This window comes from Chrysemys picta, chromosome 3 (genome assembly GCF_011386835.1).
Source record: "Chrysemys picta bellii isolate R12L10 chromosome 3, ASM1138683v2, whole genome shotgun sequence".
Classification (NCBI taxonomy): domain Eukaryota; kingdom Metazoa; phylum Chordata; order Testudines; family Emydidae; genus Chrysemys; species Chrysemys picta.
Window position 1 is genome coordinate 61,664,607 of NC_088793.1, and position 26,008 is coordinate 61,690,614.

Below are 26,008 nucleotides of genomic sequence, written 5' to 3' on the forward strand. Positions count from 1 at the left end.
TGTGAGATAGTACTTTCAGAGAACAATTATAAATAACAAATGTTTATTACTTTATAAAGCATACTAGAAAACTAGGTAAAAGGTCAGATTATACTGAGTAGCATTTTTCTGAGCAAATAGTTAGTGTACTGCAATTACCTTGAAGATATACTAAAGCCAAGCAGACCCTTTTATCTTTTTAAATATTAAACATTGTTTATAGTGCATTTCTTCAAAGTTTGGATACTATTTGAACTGCTTCACATGTGCTGGGTTAAAGCCTTTCATGGCCAGGGCCAGCGCAATCCATTAGATGACCTAGGCGGTCGCGTAGGGCGCTGTGATTTCGGGGGCGGCAACCGCAGCGGTATTTCCGCGGCGGGACCTTCCTTCGCCTCTGTGCGGGGGCGCCATTTCAGAAAAGCTGGCGGCGCTCCTGATCGTGGCCAAAGGAAAGATTATATATTTAGCAATATGCCTAGCAGTCTATTGCAGACACAAATTTGCTAAGACAGGCCAATAATAAGGAAATAAAAAAAGCTGTTGTCTGCCTATTCGTGTGAGTGCTTGGAAGAATATTTAATTAAAATTACAATACATCGAAAAAACAGTAATTGATGCATACTCAGAGCTTGCAAGCTTTGTACAGATGAAAGTGGCATTTGAGTATATAATCAAATAATTTTAACAGTTTGAACGCTTTAGATTGGGTTTCATTTAGTGACTTATAATGTGAGATGGCTTTAGAGTTTGTTACTACATTTAAATGAAATATAACCTTGTGGAGAGAGGATGATTTCTCCAAAATGTATCTAAAGTTTAATTAAGTTTCTCTTACAAGCTCTATCTGAATGCCTCCCTCCAATTTTGTCAGAAGTAAATCAATCTGGCTGAATGTCCTTGTGGACTGGTGACATATAGGAATAGTGTTTTGCCACAAGTTTGCGGAGTTATAGGACAAGATATTTGCAAGATCAGAAGTTTGAAAACATGAGTTCATATCCCCTGAAAAGTACCTTAACTCTTTTTTTTATTTCATATTTTTAGAACAGCTTGGCATAGAAATTCTAAACTTCATTTATTCTATTTATTCTTCTTGATGCCTTCAACAAGGTGAATTTTGTAGTTACCTGAAAGGTTTACTATGGACCTGTGGGGATTCCTGAGTACCTCAAACTCTAGAGCCTATGTGTGGAGTTTTAGATGTCTGGAGCCACTGCCTTTGAATTTTAATTTGCTTGTATACATACTGGCTGAAAATTTTGAATTAAAGATATAAATATCCATAGGTAAGCCAGTAGGCATTCTATGAAGCTAATTGTATCTTGGCACCAGCTACTTTCTTGATGGATAGTTTATTCTCAGAGTGTCTTGCATCTTTTAAGGGGTATGCTCCTTCTAATTCTATGAAAGAGATCCTAGTATTTCCTTCTCCACATCTGCATTTACAGAGCTAGTTCAGTGGCTATAGGAAGGCTCATTTCTTATATCAGGAGCAGACATTGGCTTTAGAGTCAGAGCAGATGTATTCATTACCATCTCCTAAGCTTCTAGGTCATTCACAAGTTTGTTTTTTCCAACTTGTTCACTCCCTTTTCTTATCACATGGCCCCCACCTTCTGTTCTGCCAAAGATGTGGGCTGGGTGGTATGTGGGCTTAGATTCCCTTTGCTTAGGGCAACTGTTCCTCAGGTGTTCAGTGGAGTTTCATATGTAACACCTTCTTAGACCATCCTCTAGGGTCTGTAAATGTGATTACCATGATGGGTCGGCTCTGGGGAGTTTCTGGGCTCCAACCACCCGACATTTTCCTAGGGTGAAAAGGAGTCTCCCCTTTACACCAGGCTTTTTGCCCTTCTCTTTGTGGCATGCACCCACTGGATGCTCTGTCTTGTTCATAGGAAACAGCTAGATCCTGTACAGCTGCTTCCTGTACAGAACCTAAAGTTTTATCCCAAATGGCTTCTCTGATCTCAGAGCAAACGCTCAGTAAATGCCCTAATGCACAGGGGTCATAATCAGCACCTTCCCCCTTTGCTCATCAAATCGCACATTTTACACACACATTCTCTGTGATTCATCACCTTTTTGGAGGTTTCTAAATCTCACCCTGTACACGTCAAGGGTAATTTGAAACCTTTGCAACACAGCCTTTTAAAATTCATCATACTTCAAACTCTGTTCAGTTTCCACTTCATTAAACACATTTAATGCTTCACCCGAGAGCTTTGCAATCACTGTGGGCACTTTCTGGGCTTCTGGAATTTTATGTAATTTGCACAGTCTTTCAAAAGTACAGAAGTATTCTTCAATACAATCTGATCCTTTGTATTCGGGGATAATTTATCTCAGCTGGGTATTCCTTGTGACGAGGGAACACTTGGGATCTGTCTATGCTTTTCCTACCAGCTCAGGTTACACTGTCTTTCCTACCCTTTTTTTGGGCTGCCCATTTTTTCAGTTCCATGCTTCTCTAATGGGCAGCTGTCTCCTCTTCCAGGGTTTTCTGGTATGCTTCTCCTTGCTGTTGTCTTTCTCTGGCTCTCATTTCAGCTTCCCACTTCTGGTATTCATACACTGCTGTCACACCTGCTCATTCTTTATCATTCTGTTCAGCCATCAATCTGGCTATTTCTAATTTCATAGATGTTTCGGTGTTGCTCAGTTTTAGTCTTTCTTTCATTGCCTGAAATAAACAGAAAACAACAAACTGTAACTGTTTTTGACTTGTTCCCAGCCTTCTCACATAAAATCTACTTTATCAGTGCTTGAAATGTGAACATCAGTCAACCAGTCGGCAGTGTGTAAATCCTGTCCAGACCACGCCACTGTGATGTTCTGATCAGGACTCCCAGAACTGTAAGCCACTGTCTTACCCCTCTGCCTCAGCAAGTGAGAGCTTTTCTGCTGCTGCTAAGCTGTGTGTCAGCTCCCTGCCAGTCCAGCCTGTCTGCCTTGCCAGCAAACTCCTCGAGAACCTGCCAATTTAAACCGTCTTGTAGGTAACAAGCAATTCACCTCAATTCCTGAGTTCCCCAGAGATGTCTCCTGGTGTATTCACTGGACACCCACAGAAATTATGAAATTCAATGCTTCCAAAGAGACAGAGCACATATCAGCCTGTTAGCTTAGCTGAAGATTCACATTTTACTTCAATATAACAGCACTGAGATGGTTTATAGTAAAACTAAGAATATGTTTATTTACAAAGAACAGATTTAAATGATAAGCAAGGGAAAAAGAGACAGCTATGGTTGCAAACAAAACACGCTTTTTAGTGTCTAAAATGTAATTTTAGCAGTAACAAACTGTTACAAGTTAGTTTCCTCACATACATCAAGTTACCAGCATCTCTGGTCCTCCTGGCCAAGGGATCCAATTTTCACAGGCTCAGAGAGTGCTGTTCCCTGTGTTCCCTAAATGATGGTTAACTAAAATGTCTTTCCGCACCTTCTATTACCAAAAATCCATAGTCTCTGTCTCAAGAGCCAGGAAAGCTTCCTGGGATGCAGATTCCCTCCTCTCTCTCCCCCCCGCCCCCTGTGCTTACTAAATTGTCTCCTTTGCCACTCATTAGCTTGATGGCTTTGTTTACCTTATATGTAAATATACTTTCCTTGTACTCTGTAATCAAGCCAGCCAGACATGCCAATCTACATTCCTTTATCAGGCTTGGTGTGTGCACTGCCTTCCAAACACACTTGAAGAACATATATTTCCAGCACACACACATATAACTCTTTTTATACAGCCTGTACACAATGCTTTTTGGGAACAGTGTGTCACTAGTCTGTTTCCATATGATACCTTACATGACACCTTTTTATATGCCACTTATGACAACTGTGTGTTGTGGGTACTGAGTGTGTCAAGCGTGATGTGAGTTGCATTATGGTGGGCCCTCTGTCATTTGGCATTGATGGGCACCCAGGGCCACAACTTATTGGTTAACTTTTCATGTAATAATCTCTGTGTCTTCTACCTTGATGTCCATTTTTCATGGAAAAAGAATAGATCCACAATCCTGTTTGGGCCCTGTGTAATATAAATGGTGGTAAAAGCACAGCTGGGAAATATTTAATGCTCCCAATTGAATTTCAAATAGAAAAATTAAACCTAAGCAGTTTATTGTCCAAGGTGTCCTGCAGTTATGTCTGGGTAGCATTGAAAATCAATTTGTGTTTGGAAAAAGGTATATTTTTTTTAAAAGGGGGGGGGAGCAGGTAGGGAGGAAGTTGGAAAGGAGGAAGAATGATTGAGTCTTAATGTATTTTATATAATTTTAGAATTTAGAAATTGGGGAGGGAACTCCAAAAGTTTATAAGGTTCATTTAAAAATGTTTTAAATGTCCCCCTTTTTAAAAACAAACAAAACCTCTTCATTTTATAATCTTCATGCGACATCTACTACCACACTTTGGGTGGCTGAAGGCACAAAGGAGCTATGTATCTGAGATGTAGCTTAATGGACAAAAATATCTTAATGTTTTCTGAAATATATTTCTGAAACTTTAAGAATTTAAAAATGTTTTGAGTGGTGCTAGTTGCACTTGGTTCTTAGAACCATTTCACATGTCATTAAGAATCACAGCACAGGAGAAACTTTTATGATCATCAGAATGCTCAAATTGGCACTTAAAATATACTGTAATATAAAGTACCCTATGTTGAAGGTGTGAAGGAGAAAAGGTCATAATTTTCTCATCAGGTTTATTGTGACAGTCTAAACTGGGATTCAGAGCTTTTTAGAATATTTTTGTATTCATTTTAGGAAGTCATTATTTTTAATCAAGAATATATTGTTTAGACTTTTTAAAATTCTTGCATATATGTTGGAAAGTAATCCAGTAACCCTGCTGAAAAACTAGAAATAAATTAAATTTAAAGATCAGTTTTTCCTGTTGTTAATTTTTCATATTAATTATTTTTCACAAAGTGTTGAACTCCAATTGATTCTAACACTGGGAAGTAATATTCTCAAGCCAAAAATTGACATCTCACTGAAGTTCTTTATCCTAATTTATCTAAAATACATATTGTATTGTTAGTGTTAAGGAAATAGAATTGGAACTATATTAAGCTGTATCCAAGCACTTTAAAATCTCCTGTTTGTTTATTCATTGTCATTAGAAAAGTTAAAATTGTCTCTTTTGGTGCATGGGAAAAACTGTGGCAAACGGTATTTTCCCCTAAATATTTTTATTTTTTCTATTTTAGGAACAAGAACTTTACCAGAAAGAAGATCTAGGAGTCAATGAAGTGCACTATGTAGATAATCAGGATTGTATAGGTATGTACTTGAAAAACATGTATACTGTGTCATTAAAGTGTTATGGTCCTGGAGCACAGTGGCTTTCAATAGAATAGACAAAATATGTTAAGTAGTGTAGTAATTTTGTCGTATCAGTGACCATCCCAGCATTGTGGATCCTGCTCTGGGGTTTTAGTCCCTGATGCTGCAACTGTGTCTGTGTGGATTCAGAGGTCTCTTCACTGATGCAGTTGCAAGATCGGGGCATATTTATTTTATTTTATTGTGGCCATTGTTGCAGATGACCCTTCACCTCTCTAAGTACTGCCTACTTCTGCCCACTGAGTTGTTTCTGCTGAGGGTCAAAGGTGGAGATTTCATCAGAGTCTCTGCAAGTTTATTTTTGCAGAGAGTAGGCCAATAGTTCTGGCAGAAATTAATTCGGGGAAGAGTCTTCTGCCCTATTTATATAATAGTAACACACAGAACCCCAATCAGTAATGGAGTCTCATTGTGATAGGTGCATATAAATAAATGCTCAGACATCGGACTTGCCCTGAAGATCTTATTATCTGAGAGTGGTGAACATGTGGAATTTTCCAGGTAAACTAGTCAAAGCAGATAATGTGAGGTATACAGAGCAATATTTTTGTTGTGTAAGGAGATTAAAAGATCTGTGAACCAAAGCAGAGATGTTTGTATTTAAATTTTTTTGTCAGATTTTTCCCCTTACACTTGTTGCTTGAACAGGGTGAATTAAAAACAAAATAAAAATATAGGTATTGCTTAGTATCAGAGGGGTAGCCGTGTTAGTCTGAATCTGTAAAAAGCAACCGAGGGTCCTGTGGCACCTTTAAGACTAACAGAAGTATTGGAGCATAAGCTTTCGTGGGTGAATGCCCACTTCTTCGGATGCATATAGAGTGGAATAAATATTGAGGAGATATATATACACACATACAGAGAGCATAAAAAGGTAGATTATGTTGGTTTAGACAGTTACTTTTCAAATCATCATCTTTTCCTTTTTCCAAAGCCAAGGTTGGGTAGGGCCAAGGTTGTGAGCAGATTTCACGCAAACCTGTTTTGAGCTGCCATTTGAGCCTGTTGTTAAGGTGTTGCCTGGATCGTTTTATATACAGTGTTATACAGCTGTCTTCTCTCTCTCCATGCACTCTTCCACAGAGAACAATTGCTGGCAGTCGGTATGGGGTCATTTTAGTGACATGGTCAAACCATTGTAGTTAACATCTTTTGATGATTGTAGTCACTCACTGCACTTTTTCACTTTTCTGTGGTTTATCTAGTTTATCTAGTGTTGTTACACCTACGGCCAGTGGTGCTGGAACAATTTGTATAATGGGGATGCTGAGAGCCGTTGAACCAAACTGTAAATGATGGAAACCACTTCGAGTGCTGGGGATGCGGCAGCACCCCTTAGCCTTAGTTCCAGCACCTATGCCTACAGCACAAGAACCTCATTTCAAATGTTTGTGGCTTTTGCTCCAGGCTCTTTGTCAGTACCCATGTTTCACAACCATAAAGTAATGTGGGTATAATGACTGTTTTTATATAAATCTAGTTTTAGCTGTCACAGACATGGATTTAACTATCCGAACATTTTTATTCAGGCACGTGAACATTCGTTGTCAATAGCTATCTGCCTTTCTGTGTCATCTTCACATCATTTGTTATATGTTATGATGGAACCCAAGTTGCATAAACCATCTCCTTGTTGGTTACTACACCACTGATGACTAGTTTAGCCTGTTGCTTGATTTTTGATGTTGCCATTAGTTTGGTCTTTCGTTCATTTGTTTTTAATCCCCATTCTTTGGATGTTGTGTACAAGTTAGTTGCTGCTTCTTGGTTGCATTCCTCCGCAGGGAGTATCATTACATTATCTGCAAAGGCAAGGTGATGGATAATTTATCCCCAATATTCTGGAGCCTCCACCGATGTTACTAAGAGAGTATTGGACTGAGTACGCATCCCTGTTTGACTCCCCTTTTCACTTCAAACCACTCTGTCGACCCCCCCACTGACTCTTATTGCATGCCAACCTAGGCTGTACAGACACTGCGATATTTGAATCAATTTCCTGCTAAAACTATACCATTTGAGTACTTTCTGAAAGTCAACGAATGTGCAAAATAGATTAGTTGATCTCTCTCTCCTGCCCCCTTCCCCCAAAGATTTGACGCAATACAAATCACTGATCTATGATGGACCATCCAGGTCTAAAGCCAGAAAGGATTTCCTCTGCTTTTCTTCTCATTTGGCCGAGAATCACTCTACGAATACCTTGCTAGGAATGCTTATAAGACTTATTTCTCTGTAGTTGTCATAATCTGTCAGCTCACCTTTCTAAAATAGCGATACAATAATTTAGTATTGCCAGGTTTCAGGGATTTCGCTCTTTGTCCCTGAATAGTTTATAAAGGAGCTGTACCAGGTGTCTTGTTGATTTTTCAGGGGCATGATTGCAGTTTCTGATTCCAATATGTGTCTTCCTTCATTGTTGCCTTCACAGTTGATAGCCTCAAAGACTATTCGTGTTCAATAGCTGATTAAAATAGTCTTTTGATCTTTATCTACTATATAGTTCCCCTGAGCATGATGTAGCTGACTTGTTATAGGTGTTAACTTCTTTGATAGTAATCTGACTTTCTGAAAAAGCCCTCTAGCATTACTTTATGTAAGTATTGTTCAAGCTCTTTGCCTTCTCTCCCAAACCAGTCTTTCATAGTTTTTTTTTTTTAAACCATTCTTTTTAATTCCTTGTGGAGCTGTCTGCATTTCTTTTTTCCACTCCGGGCAATCTTTAGCTTTCAGATGTTATACTTTCTATTTCTTCTAGTTAGGTTTTCAGTCTCTGGTGTCACCTAGTCTTTCCTTTTTTGGATACGGCCTCACCCCAAAAGCTCCTTGCTCATGGCAGGAATTTATGTATTTTGCCTCTTCCCAGAATTGTTCTTCTGGTGTGTTCTCTAGGTCTAAGAGAGGGGCAAAGTGGCCACTAATGGTGTTCTGAAAGGTCACCATAGTGTCTGTATTTTTCAAAGCTTTGATGCCATAGACCCCTTTGTCATCTTTTGCAAATTAACATTTCAAAAGCCTAAATACAAACTCAGAGCAATCACTGCCCCATGGTCTGAGTTTGTATTTAGCCTTCAGTAGATCTTGCAGTCTTGGACACTTGTTTTCCAGTGTTGTTTTACTAAGATGATTTTGATCATGTTTTTTGTAGTATCATCATTAGAAATCTTTGTTTCTTTATTGACTCATCTGTGCTGATATGCTGTGTGTTATTTAAACAGATTGCTTCAGTTCTGTGCTGCCAACAATCTGTCCCCTTACTCATTTCTATGCCTTCTTTTCCCAGGTCTCCCAGTCCATGTTTTCATTCCTCAACTTGGCAGTAAAGTACCCCCTATGTTTTTATGATTCTATGATTGTGACCAAAAAAGCTCTAGAGAGGGTTCTGGGAATCTCTTCTTGATGTTCATTGTAAAATTGGCTTATGATGCTGTCTTCTGCATTCGTTGTGGGTGTGTAATTTTGTATTATAGTCACATACCTTGTAGTTTAATGCTCATTATGTGAGATGACACATGTATAGCTTTTCAAAGAACTGTAAGCTTTTTCTGGTAATATTAAGGCAACTTCTTTTGTTTGGTCATGTCTGTCTTTCCAAAGTAAATGATTTTACAGTGCTTTATGGAAAGTTCGCCACTTCCAATCCTGTGTGTTTCACATATTCTGAGACTGTCTATAGAAAAGGATGTAGTTATAGTTTTGTTAACTAACATTCTGGCTTTGCCGCATTGATATAGCATTCTCATGTTCCAATGTGTACTCTTATTTTGTTGCCAAACAATCTGTTTGTTTTTATCTAGCCAAATTTTTGTGGTAGCGGAAATTCCCAAACTGCTGGCACAGACCTTTTTGGGCTGGGCATAGTCCGATCTAATTTGATCCTTGCCTGTTTTGTCAGTTTCTTGGCTTAGGTAAATACCTACACTGAAGTCGAGGCAGCCCTCTCCTGGTCGCTACTCATGAAGGGTGCTTGAGTTGCATCATGAGGAGGTTAGAATGAGGCATTTAGTTTGTAATCCCCACTCCCACTTAAGTTACCACCACCCTCTCCAGTGCATGTGCAGAGATAGGTGCCTAAGACTAGAAAGCCAGCACACCACGTGCAGAGCCACCTGAACTAGACAAAGCGAGATGCAGATGAGTAGGGTGTCCTAAAAATTGGGAGGGGTGGGGTTTAGGAGACTTTATCAAGAGTTAGGTACCTCAGGCTTGGTCTACACTAACCCCCCAAATCGAACTAAGGTACGCAACTTCAGCTACGTGAATAACGTAGCTGAAGTTCCAAGTACCTTAGTTCGATCTTACCTCGGTCCACACGCGGCAGGCAGGCTCCCCCGTCGACTCCGCGGTACTCCTCTCATCTAGCTGGAGTACCGCAGTCGACGGCGAGCACTTCCGGGTTCGACTTATCGCGTCCAGACAAGACGCGATAAGTCGAACCCAGAAGTTCGATTGCCAGCCGCCGAACTAGCGGCTAGGTATAGACGTACCCTAAGTCTGGGCTGCAGGGAGGCCAGGTTTAACGCCCCCTATCCCTGCTGGAGAGAGAGGATTTGAATAGGGGAGTTTTGCCTCTGAGGAGAGTGTCATAACTACTGGTCTATGGGACAATCTGATGTGGCTCTCCCATCACTCTGATTGAAGCTGTTCCATTTTGGATAAATAGAATCACTGGAGCAGGGGGGCTGGACCCTGGGTCTTCCACCATCTAGATGGGTGTCCTAACCACCAGGCTATAGAGTCATTTTCTCTCTCTTTCTGGCCCAATGACTAAGTATTTATCTAAATTGGAGCAATTTCATCAGGAGAGATTGAGGAGACCACATCAGAATATCCTATAGCCAGCATTTTAGAGCACTCTCTGAAGAGGTTGGAGACCCCCGTTCAAATCCTGTCTCCCTATCAATCAGAGGAAGGAGTTGAACCTGAGTCTCCCATATCCTGGGTGAGTGCTCTACTCGCTAGGCTAAAAGCTATAAGGGACTACTGTGACAGATTTATGTTACCAATCTGCCCGGGGCGTCAGGTGATTAGGCTGAGGCTGCAGGATTTTTAGGGGAGGAGATGGAAGAGCACACCAAGTGACTGAATTTTAAAGCTTTATTAATAAAATAATAAAATAATAAAATAACAGCAGAGAGTGTTGGGACTGCTTTTATGTTACTTAAAGGAAGCAAGAAAGTGTTAGTACCCTAGCCTTAACCCACTTTTATACTTACACATGCAGTACCCGAGGCTGACCAAGCCTGCGTGTAATGTAAGAAGAAAAGGGGGGAAGGGTGGATGGGAGTTTTTGTCCTGTGCACGGGTTGTTTAGGGTCCGCTGTGGTTTTTGACTTGCTTTGGCTTTTGGGAGGGTTTTTAAGTCATGGGTTCTTTTGGGGGTGTTTTTGTTTAGGGCCCTCTGTTCCTGGTGCTTTTTGTACCAGTCCAAACTGGTTTTTTGTGGCCTTTTCAGCTTTCCCCAAAACACACCGGTGGCTGAGAGATAGTTAGTTATTTTTTCCTTGTTGTTTTATTCCTTTTCGCAGCCCCTGCAATTTATTCAGCCACTCTCCTTTCTCACGGCTGGTTGGGGGAGGGGTGGACTCCCCTAATTCTTTCTTGGCAGGTAGCAGAGTGTGTGCAATGGCCTTGGGCTGGAGTCAGCTCCTTATCTTCGGGTGTAGCTGGAACATCAAGTTAACCTGTTTTTTGTTTGTTTGTTTGTTTGTTTTTCTCCCCCTCCGGCCTTTCGTCACCTGTAAAGAAACCTTTCATTCCACACTTACATCTTTAACCCTTCCCAAAATGTCTTGCGATGCTTGCAACAGTGTTAGCAACATGCAATGCTGATCTGCCTCCCCAGGGGACCCCCTGAGGGAGGGGGGGCCCCTGCGTTGTGACAGTCCCCTCTTGATCCCGAGTCAACATTTTGTTGTGAGGGGTCACCATTTAAGTTTTTACCCTCCCTTGGACACGGTGGCTAGGGTTACTGTTGGTTTTTTACATAAACAGCAATATAGCACAAACAAAATGGTTAGGGCAGCAACAATTGCATACACTAGCCAGTATTGGCTTCTGGCTTCATTAGTAACATAGCATAACATGTTTTTTTTTGTTGGCATAGATGCCCCATTTGGATGGCTGTGACAAAGACAGCTTTTTTTAGATTAAACGTGTGCTGTCACACTGTGAAGGAGGAGGCATTTGTTTGGAATATTTTAGTTGTTTTTGTGTGTGTGTGTTAAGGGCAGGAACACATTAAACACCACATAATTAGAGATATTAACCATACTTTGCATAACGGCGGGCCAATGCATTGCAGAAATGATGTGCCTGAGAGTGTAACAGCAAATTAAGGGACACCCTGAGGTAGGTGGTTTTTTAAACACACGCAGAGGTATTGGTAAACACATGGGCCTTAGTGGGGGCATATTTTGATGCTTTTTTTTTTGGAAGATGTGTTGATTTATTTTACAAAAGTGACCTGGCAGTGCCTTTTTTAATATTTATATATATATATATTATTTGAGGGGGCTTTATAAGCCACAGCTGCTAAGTGTTGCCCTTTGCAATTTATATGTGCTGATAGAAGATGTAGTCAGCACATACTGCTTAGCCATGTTAGTGGGGGGGCACCACCTTTTATATGTTGCGATGGGCCACCCAGTTTTAGAGGCAGCCTTTTTAAAGGCCTGGTTGGATTTTTATAGCAGGGGCCCTTTTGGGTTAATTCCGTTTGGGATTTTATTGGGGAGGGATACGCAGGGCCCCTGGAAAAATACTCAGGTAATATGTGATGCCACATTTTTAGTATGCTAAGCCACAATTGCCCCCCTGCCAGTGGATAATTGACCTTTTTTTTTACCATGGCTAATTTTGAACAGTGGTAAAATTAACAAAGGAGGACAAAAGCGTTGGACACCCGAGGATTTTTATAGATATGCGCTACTTATGTGTACGTTATATTATATTAATAAATTTTGCAGGCCTGAAGCAGCAAGAGGGGTTCCACCACTTTTGTTTGAGGTTTTCCTGGGCTTTTGCTATTACTGCTTGGTTTTGTTAACAAAGCAAAAGAGGAAAGAGAGAGAACAACATGAATGCACCTATTGGGGAAACTGAGGCACAGACCAAAAACTCCCTAAATTATTAGTTGTTTTGTTTACAGCCCTTTTTGGCTTTTATTATGGATGTTGTTTACTTGGTTTAGGAGGTTACAACAATGATATTGCATTTGGGGTTTAATAATTGCTATTGTCTGCCAAAGGGCCTTTTATTTTTCTTTAGGCCATTACATGAGGAACAGGGTTTGCCCTTTGGGGGTTCATGGGAGGTTTGGGGGGCCACCCACCAGGTATTTTCCTGTGGCCCTGCTGTGTCTATCCGGACTATGCACTGTTTTTAAGGCACCTCCCCTTTAGCCTTGCGCCACTCTGTGGTTCGGACCCCATTAGCGGCGTGAGCCAGGGATAGCCTTTGGAGGCATTTTTTTAATATTATAATTATTAGATAATTTTATGGATATCTGGAAACCTGGATGGTCCAGGCAGGTGGCTGGTTTACAACCGACGCCCATGACGCCATGACCAGAAGCCTAGGGAAAAATATACGTTTTGAGCTGATTGACATGTGCCCATTTTAGTTTTTTTTGGTAGTTGAAGCTGGTACATTACGGGCGAGATGCAGTTTACAATGGAGTATGGACCCACCCACTTAATGTTTAGGGTGTGGGCTGCTTTTTTTAGCTTTTGTAACATTATTTTGTTTTTAATTTGCCATTTTTGCATGTTTTTAATGATGGTTTTTTTACATTTGGCCTTTTTATAATTTAAAATGGCTTTTATGGCTTTGCGGGTTTTATATAGCTTCTTTCTCAACTGGGCAAAGCTGAGACTTTTTTGGTTGGGGCAAATAGTAAATGTGATTATTGGTAAATATAGTATTTACTTTATATTTATATTTGTTTATTAGTGGGTTGCTAATATATATATATATATATTTTTTTTTTAACTATTTTCCTCTAGTCAGATTTTGAATGAGTCCCAATCTAGTAGGCATGCTGATAGCACACTTGCCAGATCAAGCTCTGCAGGCAAGATAGACTGGAAAACACCTATCTGCACCTAGTTTAAGGGGCTTAAGCATGAGAGAGGCATCCAGATAACTCGAGAGAGGCACTGGGTCTATGCACAGAGTGGGAACTTATGCACTTCAATAGTTTTAATACATAAAAAATTTAGGCGCTGAGTGAGCTTTGGTGCCGACAGGGCTAGAGATCAGCCAAGAGGAGTTTTGTGGATTTCAGTGGTGCTTAAAAGTGGAACTTAAGCACTTTAAACTCGAGTTTAGGCACCTAAGTCCCTTTGAGCATCTGGTCCTAGATTTCTTAGTCATTTAGCATTAACCTAAGAGCATGGGTATACTTATTACTATTATCTTCAGAAAACAGAATTCACACGTATTAAGTCTGAGGGTTTATATAAACAGTCAAAGCACCATGGCTTTAAAAAGCAATCATGCCCAGTGCTGCTGTGAGTATGCTGAAGTCTTTTCAGCTTTTTTAAGCTTTTGGTCATCCTCTCTTGTTGCTATCATGGATTTGTGATCCTTCCTCATACTGTTGATTCAGCACAGTGAGAAACCTGTGTGAGAGACTTTTAAAATCAAAACTGTGTATAGGCTTAAAAGACCTAGTACACCAGTGTATTTCCATCATATCCCAGTTTCATAGCTGGAACTTGACAACGAGCTACAGAATACTGCTTAAATCAATAGCTATATATGCCAAACTTGTTTGTAGTGATTAGATTTCTCCTTAACCTAAATTAAGATGGTTGTAATAATTATACGGTACCATGTTGGTAATATTTTTGATGTAATATTCTTGTTCTGATATGTAATTTTATATATAGCACTTTCACAAACGTATTGATTTCTGTTTTACGAATAGATCTGATTGAAGCAAAATTAGTAGGTGTGCTGGATATTTTGGATGAAGAAAATCGTCTTCCACAACCAAGTGACCAGCATTTTACTTCTGTGGTGCATCAAAAACACAAGGAGCATTTCAGACTATCTGTAGGTTTACTTATGACCTCTTCATTATTTTATAAAAATAAGTTCCCAGAGTGGATGCTAATATGACGTAAGTTAGAAATCACTGTGAATAAAAAAACAAGTGGAATCCTCCAGTGATGTTCATGCAGTCTGGTGGCAGCATGTTGCACTCCCATTCAGAAAATCAGTTCGGGTCTGAAGGATGGCAACAGTAGGCAGCCCTAGTCTCTCTCTCTCTCAATGGACCCTTGGAGCTTTCTTGGCCAGAATGATGGCCAGGCCAAGATCATTCCAGTGCAAACCAGTGTTTAGACTTTATCGAATGATTTATTGAAAAGTAGAAAAACTTTCATTTTAGAAAGTGTTACGTATTCATCTCTCCCTTTTAAAAAAACAAAGTGGGACTGGTGTCTTAACTAATTCTGTGAAAACCTTTCTTTATGCAATGCCAATCATATGACATTCAGACATTTTTACAAACTAAACTCAGTTTAGGTTTTATTGAAAGGTTCACTAAAGGTTTAACTTCTGTAAAACTTGTGCATAATTTTAATTTTAGTGGATATCACAATCTCCCATGCATGTCTTTTAATTTCCAGGTATGAAAATAAAATAAACAGGATTTTCACTTAGATGCTTTTATAAAGGCAGAATGGATACCATCAAATAGCCCTTTTCTCCTTATCTCTCCAAATTCCTCCAAGATTTTTAGCTTTAAGTTTTGGCAAATATCTGTTTAGTCCAATTTTCTCAGTTTCCCAGTTAGTACTTTAAAGATGAAATGGTAGAACCACCTGGGATAGTGTTTTTTGTGTGTCTCCTCCCGCTCCCCCCCCTCCCGCCCCCCCGGCATATACTGTTAGAAGACTAACACAATCCCAGACTATGTATTTACAGGCAAATTTTAAAATACGAAATCACAAGAAATGCCACTTCCATAAATACAGGCAAATTTAACAAAAGTATGTTTTCCTCTAAATTAATACTTATTTCCTTAACTGGATTCCTGTGCTATGAGAAATTCTTATCAGACGCTTTAGATTTTAGTAGTCCGCTGTTACTTGCAGCCTTTGGTTCCTAGTCCTGGCTCTGACAGTTGGATACAAGGTGAAAGATCCAGCTATTCAGCTCTTAATTCAGAAGTCTACACAGCTAATTTGCAGCTGTTGTAGCTTCCATTCCGTGACACCCATGCTTGGACAACTCACCAAGGCAAATTTCAGCATCACTGTCTTACTTGTAAATAATTTCATCCAAAAGATAAATTTGAGCCTCTATCCCCTATTATTACTGTGCACCAACCAAACATTCTATGCCACCTGTGGGAATTAATGTTGGACTAGGAAGCAGTTGTGATGATAAAAATTATTAATCTTGGCAGTTGCAGTGGCATTTTACTGTGAGTTGCAGGCTCATTCAAACTTGAAAAAGCTCGGGATGAAGAAAAAGTTTGAATCCCAATGAACTGAAATAGTGGAGTTTCTCACAGCTTTAATCTTAACCTGTAGGAAAGGCAGAAAATATTATTTGAAAATTTACTGTTTGAATTTTGTCCCTAATGATTTTTCTGTGTAACTTGGGTTTTTATTGCAGATTCCCAGGAAGTCTAAATTGACTGTTCACAGAAATATCAGAGACGATGAGGGCTTTATTATCCGACATTTTGCTGGAGCAGTGTGCTATGAGACGGTAACTTGATTTAACAAACTCATGTTAATTATTTAATTTATACTGCTCTGTTCTCCTTTATATTATTAGTGTTTTCTTACAAAAGCTAGGAAATTGAGACCGCTTGGCATAATCAGGCAAGTTAAAAATTCTTCAGGTTTAACTTTAAATGACCTTCCTTTCCCCCCCCCCCCCCCCCAAAAAAAAGACATGGCCACTTCAAATTCTTCTTTATGATGATTAACCCAATACGTCTAACCATTATTTAATCAATAGAAGTATAAATATAATAGCTTGTTGTTAGCAAAATTCTCCTTGATTCCAATACCATAACATTGGGTGCAAACTTCTCAGTCTTTGGTTTTAGTTAAATTTAGTTGGTAAAACTGACCTTTTAAATGCACCTTCAAGTTAGCAACTAAAATATCTCAATTATTTCTCACTTCATTTGCCAACCCTAATATGTACTAGTTAAGGTCTGAATAATAATTCTGCATTTCTACAGCACCTTCTAAGGATCACAAAGAGCATCACAAGCATTAATATATCCAGCTTCACAACACAGCTGAGGGGTGAGGTAATGAGAGCTGAAAATAGAAGCCAAGGGTGAAATTCTGATGCTATTGTAGTCAATGGCAGAACTAGCACTGACTTCAGTATGGACTAGGCTTAGCCAGGATTTCAAATCACATCTCATGACTTCCAGTTCCGTGCTTTAAACATATAACCAGCTTTTCTCCTTTTACTGTTGTTAGTGTCAGACATAGACAATAAATATTCTACAATTACATTTTAAATATTTTTCTCAATATATTTCCCCCCTCAAATTCCTGGTATTTTAGCATTAGGTATTTTTGTTGGGATATTTTGACAAAGGACGTCTTTATGTAGGACAAAGTAAACCTATTAGTACTGTGAAATTTATATGCAACGCTTTACTGGTTTGTTTTCTTTTCAGACCCAGTTTGTGGAGAAAAACAATGATGCTTTGCACATGTCCCTTGAATCTCTTATATGCGAATCCAAGGATAAGTTTGTCCGGGAACTATTTGAGTCTACCACTAATAACAACAAGGATCCCAAACAAAAAGCAGGAAAGCTTAGCTTCATCAGTGTGGGAAACAAATTCAAGGTATTGGAATATTAAAAATGAGTTCTTTCCTTTATTATGTTGCTTTTAAATTGCTTGAAATGAATGGAACTTTAAGTATGGAAGAATCAGATGATAATTTGAGTTTCATGAAAAAAATCCTCTTAAACAGTTATTCTTCAAATAAATGTAATAAAACCACATATTCAAGTTAAATGATGGCCTGTGCTATGCAAATAATGAAGATTGTTTGAAAGTAATCCTTGCTTTTATTTTAAAATGCAGCAGCTTATAATTCTTTTTTTCCCCAAATCCAAATAATGCTTTTGAAGCATAAGTTCCAAATTCTTGTTCTAAATCTGGAACCTATAGTTCTAAATTTGACAAAAAGTGTTCTTCCGTTCTACTTGAAGGTATAGAGGTAACAGTTTGTCAGTAAGTTGCCACCTCAAAATTTAAAAGCTAACCTTAAAACTGGTTTTCCTCATTTAAAATGGTATACGACAGCAATAGTGATTGCTTTGACAAATATTTTCAGTGTGCTGAGTACTTCCTTTTTCACTACCTGACCATAGTATCTGATGCTTCTCCTAATTTTTTCCTTTCTTCCACTTACTGTAAAGCTGACCTTCAAGCCTTGTCTTCTCCACATGTTTTCTACTTCCTTTCCTCTTTCAGCAGTTTTATTTTTAGCTGGATTATTTCAGCTCAGGATGGCTAGAGAGAACTATAGGGAAGTTGAGAGAGGAAAAGCAGGCACAGCCAGGGGCTGCAGGTAAATTTATTACCTTAATGGACTCATTATTTCATAGCTGCTGCAATTTCAGCATGAGTTCTTCTTTTCAATACATCAGTGTTCATAATGTTTTGTACCTCTGTGGCAGTTTGAGTGTATATGTTCTACTTACAGTAATTCATTAGTGTTAATTTCCCAGACATAACACATACCCTTAATGAACACTTAGCACATTGGAAATTTCAGTTTCACTTCAGATAGCACCGGGGAATCTATCACTACCATAGGAGGCTTTATTTTCTCTGTGGTTTAAGACTGGAAATTCTTCACTTGTATATTGAGGGGAGGGATAGCTCAGTGGTTTGAGCATTGGCCTGCTAAACCCAGGGTTGTGAGTTCAATCCTTGAGGGGGCCACTTAGGGATCTGGGGCAAAATCAGTACTTGGTCCTGCTCGTGAAGGCAGGGGGCTGGACTTGATGACCTTTCAAGGTCCCTTCCAGTTCTAGGAGATGGGATATCTCCATTAATTTATTAAAAAATTTATTTATTATTGAGAAATGTGAATAAATCAATCTTGAATTTCTCTAATTGTAACAGTTACCTAGATAATGTTCTAGAGAGAGAGAAGTCCTTGTAAAAGACAAAGTGACTACATTTTAGAAAAAGATAATCTTGTAATGCTCATCAGGGAAATAAACTATATAAAATGTAAGCATCTATAACATAGAGTGAATAAGTTTTAAAATTAATACCGGAGAGCTGCTGAATACAGACAATATTGACACTCAGATCAATAATAAAATAAGATTGTTATTTGATGGTTAGTAAAGAAATTGTTCCTGCGCTTCAAATGACTTCCCACCTCTGTCTCACTTCCCCCACCTTCCTGCCCCAATACCCAATAACTAAGTCAGACAGATTGGTTGAGTGAACGATGGGCAAGTTAATCTGGAGAGGAACCGATACTTTGTGAGCAATAGACGCTACTATTGATAACAATGGATCAAATTCTTAAAAGTCCTGAGATTCTGCAGTTTCTATTGAAATCAATGCAAGATGCAGGTGCTGAGCAGTTCTCGGGATCTGACCAGTGTTTCCAATAATAGCACCAGTTTTGAAAGTGTGCCTGATTCATCTGAGCAACTTGAGAGAAGATGAACCCATTTACAGAATTTGTTCATGGGTCACACTGGATCATTCCTTGTTACTGAATCATGAGCATATATACATTTTGCATAAAGCAGTTATTGTTTGTTAAAAAACTGCATATTGATACTCAATTATTTCCTCCAAAACAATGCTTATATAAAATACATTCCTTAGTAAATGTAGGTAAACATAAATAATTTGTTTAAAATTAGATAAGGAAAGTATGTAGCATCAGTGAAATCTGAGTAGCAGGTTCGCTGGGCCGGGCCTGCCCAACTTCTCATGACACTCCTTTACTCATCCCAACTGTATGTGCTACAGTCCACCAACTTCGTCTGCAAGAATAACCAATAGACCCCTTCTTTCTCTGCAGGAGAGACTCTGGTAGATTTAGCTGGAGCAGTAGCAATGTTTTTGGTAGGCCCCAACATAGATCCCTGCACACTAGGTGCCCTGAGAATAATAGACCAGCTAGTCTAAAATAAGAATTTTGAAAACAAGCCTCTGTTTTATGGTACACAGTACAGTAGTAATGGCAGAAATGTGCTTGACCACTTGGTATCAGAATTTTGTGTAAAGTCACATTCGACAATCAGTATTGTAAGCATCAGCAAGTCAAACATTACATTAGTCTGTGAAAGATCAGGCTACTCCCCTGCCAAAAATTTAACCATGTCTCTTGAGCTGGTTCCCCACATATGTAAGTCCTAACCAAACTCTAATATGTAGAAGTTGTAATGTACTACTCAGATGCTTGTACCTATAGTTGAGGCCTAAGGCTCTCATCCTTTGCCGCACACAGTCAGTTTCAGCATCAAGGCGTTAATTAAATTCTCAGTGTTTAAATTCCATCTAGGATAAATATAGGATTCCCTCTCTCCCCCAAATAAAATGAAGACTTATCTGCTGATTGTCATATTCAAAGAACAGTTCAGTGTAAAGTAATTCTGAGGATTTTAGCTGGCCAAATATATGACACATTAATATTTAAATCAGAATCTTAGATAGCCTTGAGTCAAAGGTGAGCACAGCATCTCTTGTAAAGACAATTAATAAAAAAAAAGTGGTATTAAATGTCTTGATGTGCAAACTGTGTTGGGAATGTCCTTATCCATGTAGTGTTTGACATACTGATACACATTATTCCTTACTGTTTGTAGCTTTTCACAGATTTTAAATTTGATTTAAATTATTCATATCACTGCTGTCCAATCACTTTCCTCATTAACTCTACTATGTATACAACATTTTCCTTATTTATTTTCCTACTGGTGTGTGTACTTTGAATATCTAATAGCTAATTTTCAGACAATAAAGAGATATACGCATGCTATTATTATGCCATTCAACACAAGAGTATTCAACATAAGCAGTTTCTTTGGTGTCACTCAAGTATTCTTGCATGATGTTGTCTAAGATTTGTTCATGTGTGGTTTATCAAATCTGAATGAGCTACTATTCACACACACCTAACAATAACTCATGCATGCAATAGTGTTGTCACTCTACTGTGTACCTATTTATAACAATCATAGTAAGACGGACACTTTATGGTTCTCTAATATGAAGTATTGAATGTTGTTGTTTTTTTTTACAGACTCAATTAAATTTCCTCCTTGAAAAGCTTCGCAGTACTGTAAGTATAAATATGATGCAAATTCTGTATTTTCCTTTATCACTCCTCTCATGTTAACCAAGAGTTTTGGCTTAAATTTAATGTTTTATAATAATAAATAGTCAATTAAAATTATCCTGTTTTGCAACCGGATGACATTTTTGAAGTGTATTGCTACATGGATGTTTAATATTATTAAATTCATAGACTAAATATTAAAGTTACTGAAAGGAAAGTTTATTTTGTATTGTAGCATGGAAATTCTACCAAATTCAGATAAAGTGTATTAATATTACTTAGTTTTATCAAGTCTCCAATTCCTTTCCTGATCATTTCCCTTTCCTCTAGTTTATTTGCTTCTCACTCATGGGTACTCCGCCATCCTGTGTTTGATTTATTTTTGTGACCAGATTTTGAATCACTATATATCTGTAGTTAACTCATGAACAGCCAGGGTTTTGAACAAGTTCTAGGAAAACTCTTAACTCTGATAATTTTATTTTTTATTTGTTGTAGAGTGGCACTTTTTTTCCATCCCCTTTTCACTACACATTCACATTTTCAAGTGTGAGAAGGGAGTTTAGAAAATCTAGGGATGAATTTTTATCTGTTTTTTGGCAATTTAATCTAATACATTCATGTAGTTGAATTGGTATCAGGAAAAAAATCTCATACCACCACCTCCATCCGTACTCCCAATATTAAAATTAGTTCACAGTCACTGTCTCTCTAATCCTCTGCTGTGATTTGTTTCTGCTTCTCTCACCTACACCCCTTAAAACTCTACCTGGCGGTAACCCTCCCTCCATAGCCGGTCAGCACTGCTGGTAGATGGAGGAGTTTGCTTTACTTCTTTACATTTCAGGTCCAGGATTTAGATGAGCATATTTCTCATTTATTGTAAATTCTGTTTTGTTTTATTTTTATGCAGACCCTCAAAGGATAGTAGGCATGAGTTTCAGTAAAAGATGCTGATTGTAACTACCAAATGGCTGATATGCTTCAGTGTTAGAAAGGTTTGCTCCATTAAAAGTCTTCGAAGAAGCTCTTGAGCCAAATTAATTGATTTTTAAAGAGCTTTAGTTCATTAGTGAAAGACAAACATGACTAACCATGTTCCACAGCCTTTTGCTACTTCCTCATGGCTTCTGGAGTTGCACAGCCATTTGTCTGATTTTTAACTTCCTGATTGCGTCGGCTCCACAACTCATTGCTTGATCCCTCAGTATCTAGAATTTGGCTTAAAAAGCCACTATACCTTTTCTGTCTTTGATATGGATTTACAGAGAAGCAAACAGTCTACTCTTGCAAGCCCTCCATAAATGTGTACTCTATTTCTTAGAAACCTCTTCTGTGCAGGATACATCTTCCTAGTATTTTTGTAGGTCAAGAAGTATTCCCTATCAAAACAACCGCCTCCTTGTCATTAAACAGCTCACTTCATGAGAGGATATCACAGCTGATTGTATCCTTATGCTCTGTGATAAATATGAACCAGCAGCTTCCTGTTCCATACTTAAATCTCTCTCCTATGTTTGTCTTATCCTGTGAGGTTTTTTAAATTTCTCTCTTCCTTTTTCATTCTTTGTGTCTTTCTTCAGTGCTTAGGGCATAGAAATTAAGGTTTCTATACATGACGAGGGGAATCCAACCTATATTTCACACATCTTTAATCTGGATAACAAATTCTGCTTTACTTGCTGAAAGATTACCCATTAGTATAGAGAGAGTTTAGCTCAGGAAATAGATTTCAGAATTAGTGGTGTGTTACCTCACTTTTCACTGAGTCAGAGTTACCATACTTGTGAAGTTATATATTTACAATTTCTCTAACAATATGGTCAGAGGAAGTAATCAAACTGAGTTATATTTGAGCTTTGGGGAAATCAACAACTCTATAAATAGAGGTGGAAAAACATTATTTTAGCCAATGAAACTTCTTTTAAAAAATTTTTAGATGTAGTAAATTATCCTGCTTATTTAAATAGGATAGTAATCGCTAAACTTTATGATTTGATCTAATTTCTTAAAAACAAAATTAGATCATAGAGAACCATTAAATTTTTGTCCATTTATATTCTCTCTGCTTTTTAAGCTTCAGAATGGTGCGGGGCCTCTCCCTATTTTCAGTATTACTTTAGCTAATGTCTTCAGACACTTTGGTAGGAACACTAAAATTCTTCTTGTTTATATTAGGGTAGTATCCAAAAATATGCTTAGCACTTCTCAGACATAACAAAAGACAGTCCAGAGAGCTGGATCCTAGTCATCAAGTATGTTTTGCCCTGCCCCAGACTTAAAGCTGGCCTGAATGACCAGTGAAAATTCCTCTTTCCTAGGGAAATCTTAGAATCAATGTAGCTAAGTGTTCGTCAGCCCTCTTTCAGCCGTTGGAGTATTCAAGAACTTGTCCAGGGGAAGGGAGCATGGCCAGGGTGCTACTTCACTCCAGTGGTCTTAGAGTTACCAGGATTGGGGGCATAAAGGTGACATACAGCTACCTTTGCCCAACCCTTTCCTTTCCTTCCCTGTCCCCCAGGACCTGTGCTGAGCACAATTTTACAGCTTGGCTGAGATTTGGTCCCAAGAGGAGAGGGAGAGAGATGCAAGGTACAGTCAAAGTGGTCACAGTGAGGGTAGTCACAGGTCATATTAATCCCAATTTTATTCTAACACATAACATGAATGGGGATAAATGTTGGGGAAGACACTGATATGTTTGGGCTGGTGAGCCAGGGATGAGTGGTTAGAGAAGGAACGATTTTGAGGGATGAAAAGTATGGAGAGAAAGATGGTTGGAAGCATAAAGAAAGATGCAAAGAGATGGTATTAGTTGCTATTCTTTTTTTCAAGGAAGATGATTGCAGTAGTGGAGCTAAAGTGCATCTAGACTAATGCAGTAATAATTGGATTCAGTTATTGGTGGTAAGAAAAAAATTGAATGAAAAGAAGGTGAGGTTCTAATTGACAGTTTGAACTTTGAGATCAATTGCGTCAACATATGTTGAGTGCAAAATGGATATGAAAAGACTGAAAAGCATAAAAAGTCAGTTTCCCTTTTTAGAAATCTAGTACTATTCCTTTGTTCTGTAATTTTTAAATGATCACTTATTCAGAAGGTTTAAATTGATGTAGATTCTGCTAACTTGTTGTCCTGACAATAGGGGTCAAGCTTTATTCGCTGCATCAAACCTAATTTAAAGATGACAAGTCACCATTTCGAAGGGGGACAGATTCTCTCTCAGCTTCAGTGTTCAGGTAATATATGCCTCTTACTCATTTCTGTTTTTTTTTTTTTATTTTGTGTATTACAGATTCACACAAAGTTGGAATGTCTGTCATTGAAACAATGTTTCCTTGTTTGGACAAATATTTCTGTTCTTAATTTAATGGTCTCTAGATATAATTAAATGATTTGTATCTAATGAGTATTTATTAATTAATTTTGATTCTCAGTAATCAGATAATTGTTAATTAAATTTATTTTTAATTAGACTTTTTTCAGTGTTAAAAAAAAAGCTGGCAAGCACTATGCACTCAACAACATTAAAATATACAATACAAATTCAGATTCACAATGCATATTATAAGATCGCCCATGTAATACTTGCTCAGATAAGAAAAAGTCTAGCAACCTCCACATTTGATCACTCTTTAATCCTCTACCCTCTTCCTCCCCAAACACCTGAAAATAAAGATGAACCTTGTAGTGTGTCCCAAAAGATGGACTGAGCAGAGGGCATGGGTTTCAGAGTTGAAGACTCTTTACAAGAAACACCTGGTCAGCACTCTTTTCATGTTTAAACTGATGGTGTTCCAATTTGAGCAGATCTGCTGAACTTCAGGAGTGTTGCATAGAACAAGAGGCAGTACCTCAGAAAGCCAGGTCCCAAACTGCTGAAGGATTCATATGTTAATACCAACACCCTGTTCTCTGCCTGGAAACAAATAGACAGCCAGTATAGATCATGGTATTATGTGTTCTTAGCACGAAATGCTCCTTAATAAGCAAGTAGCCGCATTCTGCAGCATCTTCAGTTTTCTGATTGATTGGTAGATGTATCCCCCATTTTGCACTCATTGTAGTGCTTGAAGTGTCAAATGTATGAATGGCATCCATGGAATGATGTGCATCTGAAGGGAAAGGTGTGCTTTTCTTGCTAAACATATCTGTAGAAAAAAACACTCTTGCTAACAGCTTATATCTCAACATCCAGCAGCAGAGAAGGATCTAACAAGACCGTTCCATTGTGCACTTGTCATAGATTCATAGAGTTTAAGGCAGATGGGACTGTCAGGTCATCTAGTCTGACTTTTTGAATATCAGAATTTTTGAATATTAAATTTCACCTAGCTACCGTGGTATAGACCCCAGTCATTTGTGTTTGACTAAAGCGTATCTTCCAAAAGCCATCTAGTCTTAATTTGAAGACTGCAAGAGATGTGATTTGGCATGAGATTTCTGCCATTTGCACTTTAACCGTCTTTCATATCACTTCAGCTATTGCAGGTAAGCTGTAAACAAGAGTGACCTGTAATAGTGAAGTTGCAGAGCAACTTGTTTAGGGGCCACGGTATCGATGGACAAGTACTGAAGTTCATTTGAAGTTCCTCTCAATTATCAACTGAATTTTCTGTTGACTAAATAGTATTCTCCCTGAGAGCTCTCTGGTTCCATTACCGTCTGAGGGTACACCATCAAAATAGGCAAGGTGCCACTCTGCCCTCAAACAGAAGAAGGTAAATGGTTGGTCTGTAACCATTAGAGTAATCTCTACCTCCTTGAGGTCCAATCTCAACCAAAATATCAGATCTTGAATATGTCCCACACTGTGAGTTATGCCAGAAACCCCCTGGTTGTCATTCATGAGCAGAAGAATTGCCATCTGAATGAACTCCAAAATCACCCTGTACCATCCGTTTCAGTGACTTCAGCCATGTAGCTTATCCGTTCAGCTGAGACCTCTGCAGTGCGCCTGGGCTGATCCATTGAAAGTAGGCCCACCTGAATCCTGCCCCACAACTCAAATGCAGAATGAGTACAAGCAATCCGATCTAGTTTTTTTTTTTAACGATGCTGCATGGTTACGAATCTGGAAATACAAGGTCCTTTTAATTTTTATGGTATTGTTTACAGATTTATTCAGCCTTGTTCTTGCACTATTATGCTTGATATGAATGGTTTACTGGGTTACTAGAATGAACTTACTCCCAGAAAATCATGGTGGCACAATATAAATAAGTCAATAATATTAAATTGAATCATTCTTCATAAGTCCTTTTCTGTCCAGGTGTTTGTTTCCATTATCCTTTTGTGGGTTCAGTAGTTTGAGCTTAGTTTTTCTACAGAAGTTCCTGGTTCAGCATCTGGTGTTTT

At 38.5% G+C, this 26,008-nt stretch overlaps 1 protein-coding gene across 13 annotated transcripts in view; it reads left to right on the forward strand.

The window, feature by feature from the left end:
* Window positions 1-26,008, forward strand: part of MYO6 (myosin VI) — a 168,041-nt gene that overhangs the window by 100,386 nt on the left and 41,647 nt on the right. For 12 of the 13 annotated variants that reach the window (XM_065588044.1, XM_065588054.1, XM_065588047.1 and 9 more), the window contains 6 exons: window positions 5,197-5,269; window positions 14,265-14,392; window positions 15,965-16,060; window positions 16,998-17,171; window positions 20,614-20,652; window positions 23,796-23,889. In XM_065588044.1, the coding sequence (XP_065444116.1) occupies window positions 5,197-5,269; window positions 14,265-14,392; window positions 15,965-16,060; window positions 16,998-17,171; window positions 20,614-20,652; window positions 23,796-23,889 (604 nt within the window). Of the gene's footprint in view, window positions 1-5,196; window positions 5,270-14,264; window positions 14,393-15,964; window positions 16,061-16,997; window positions 17,172-17,752; window positions 17,924-20,613; window positions 20,653-23,795; window positions 23,890-26,008 lie in introns of those variants that run through there. The other variant, XM_065588057.1, reaches the window with a different exon arrangement.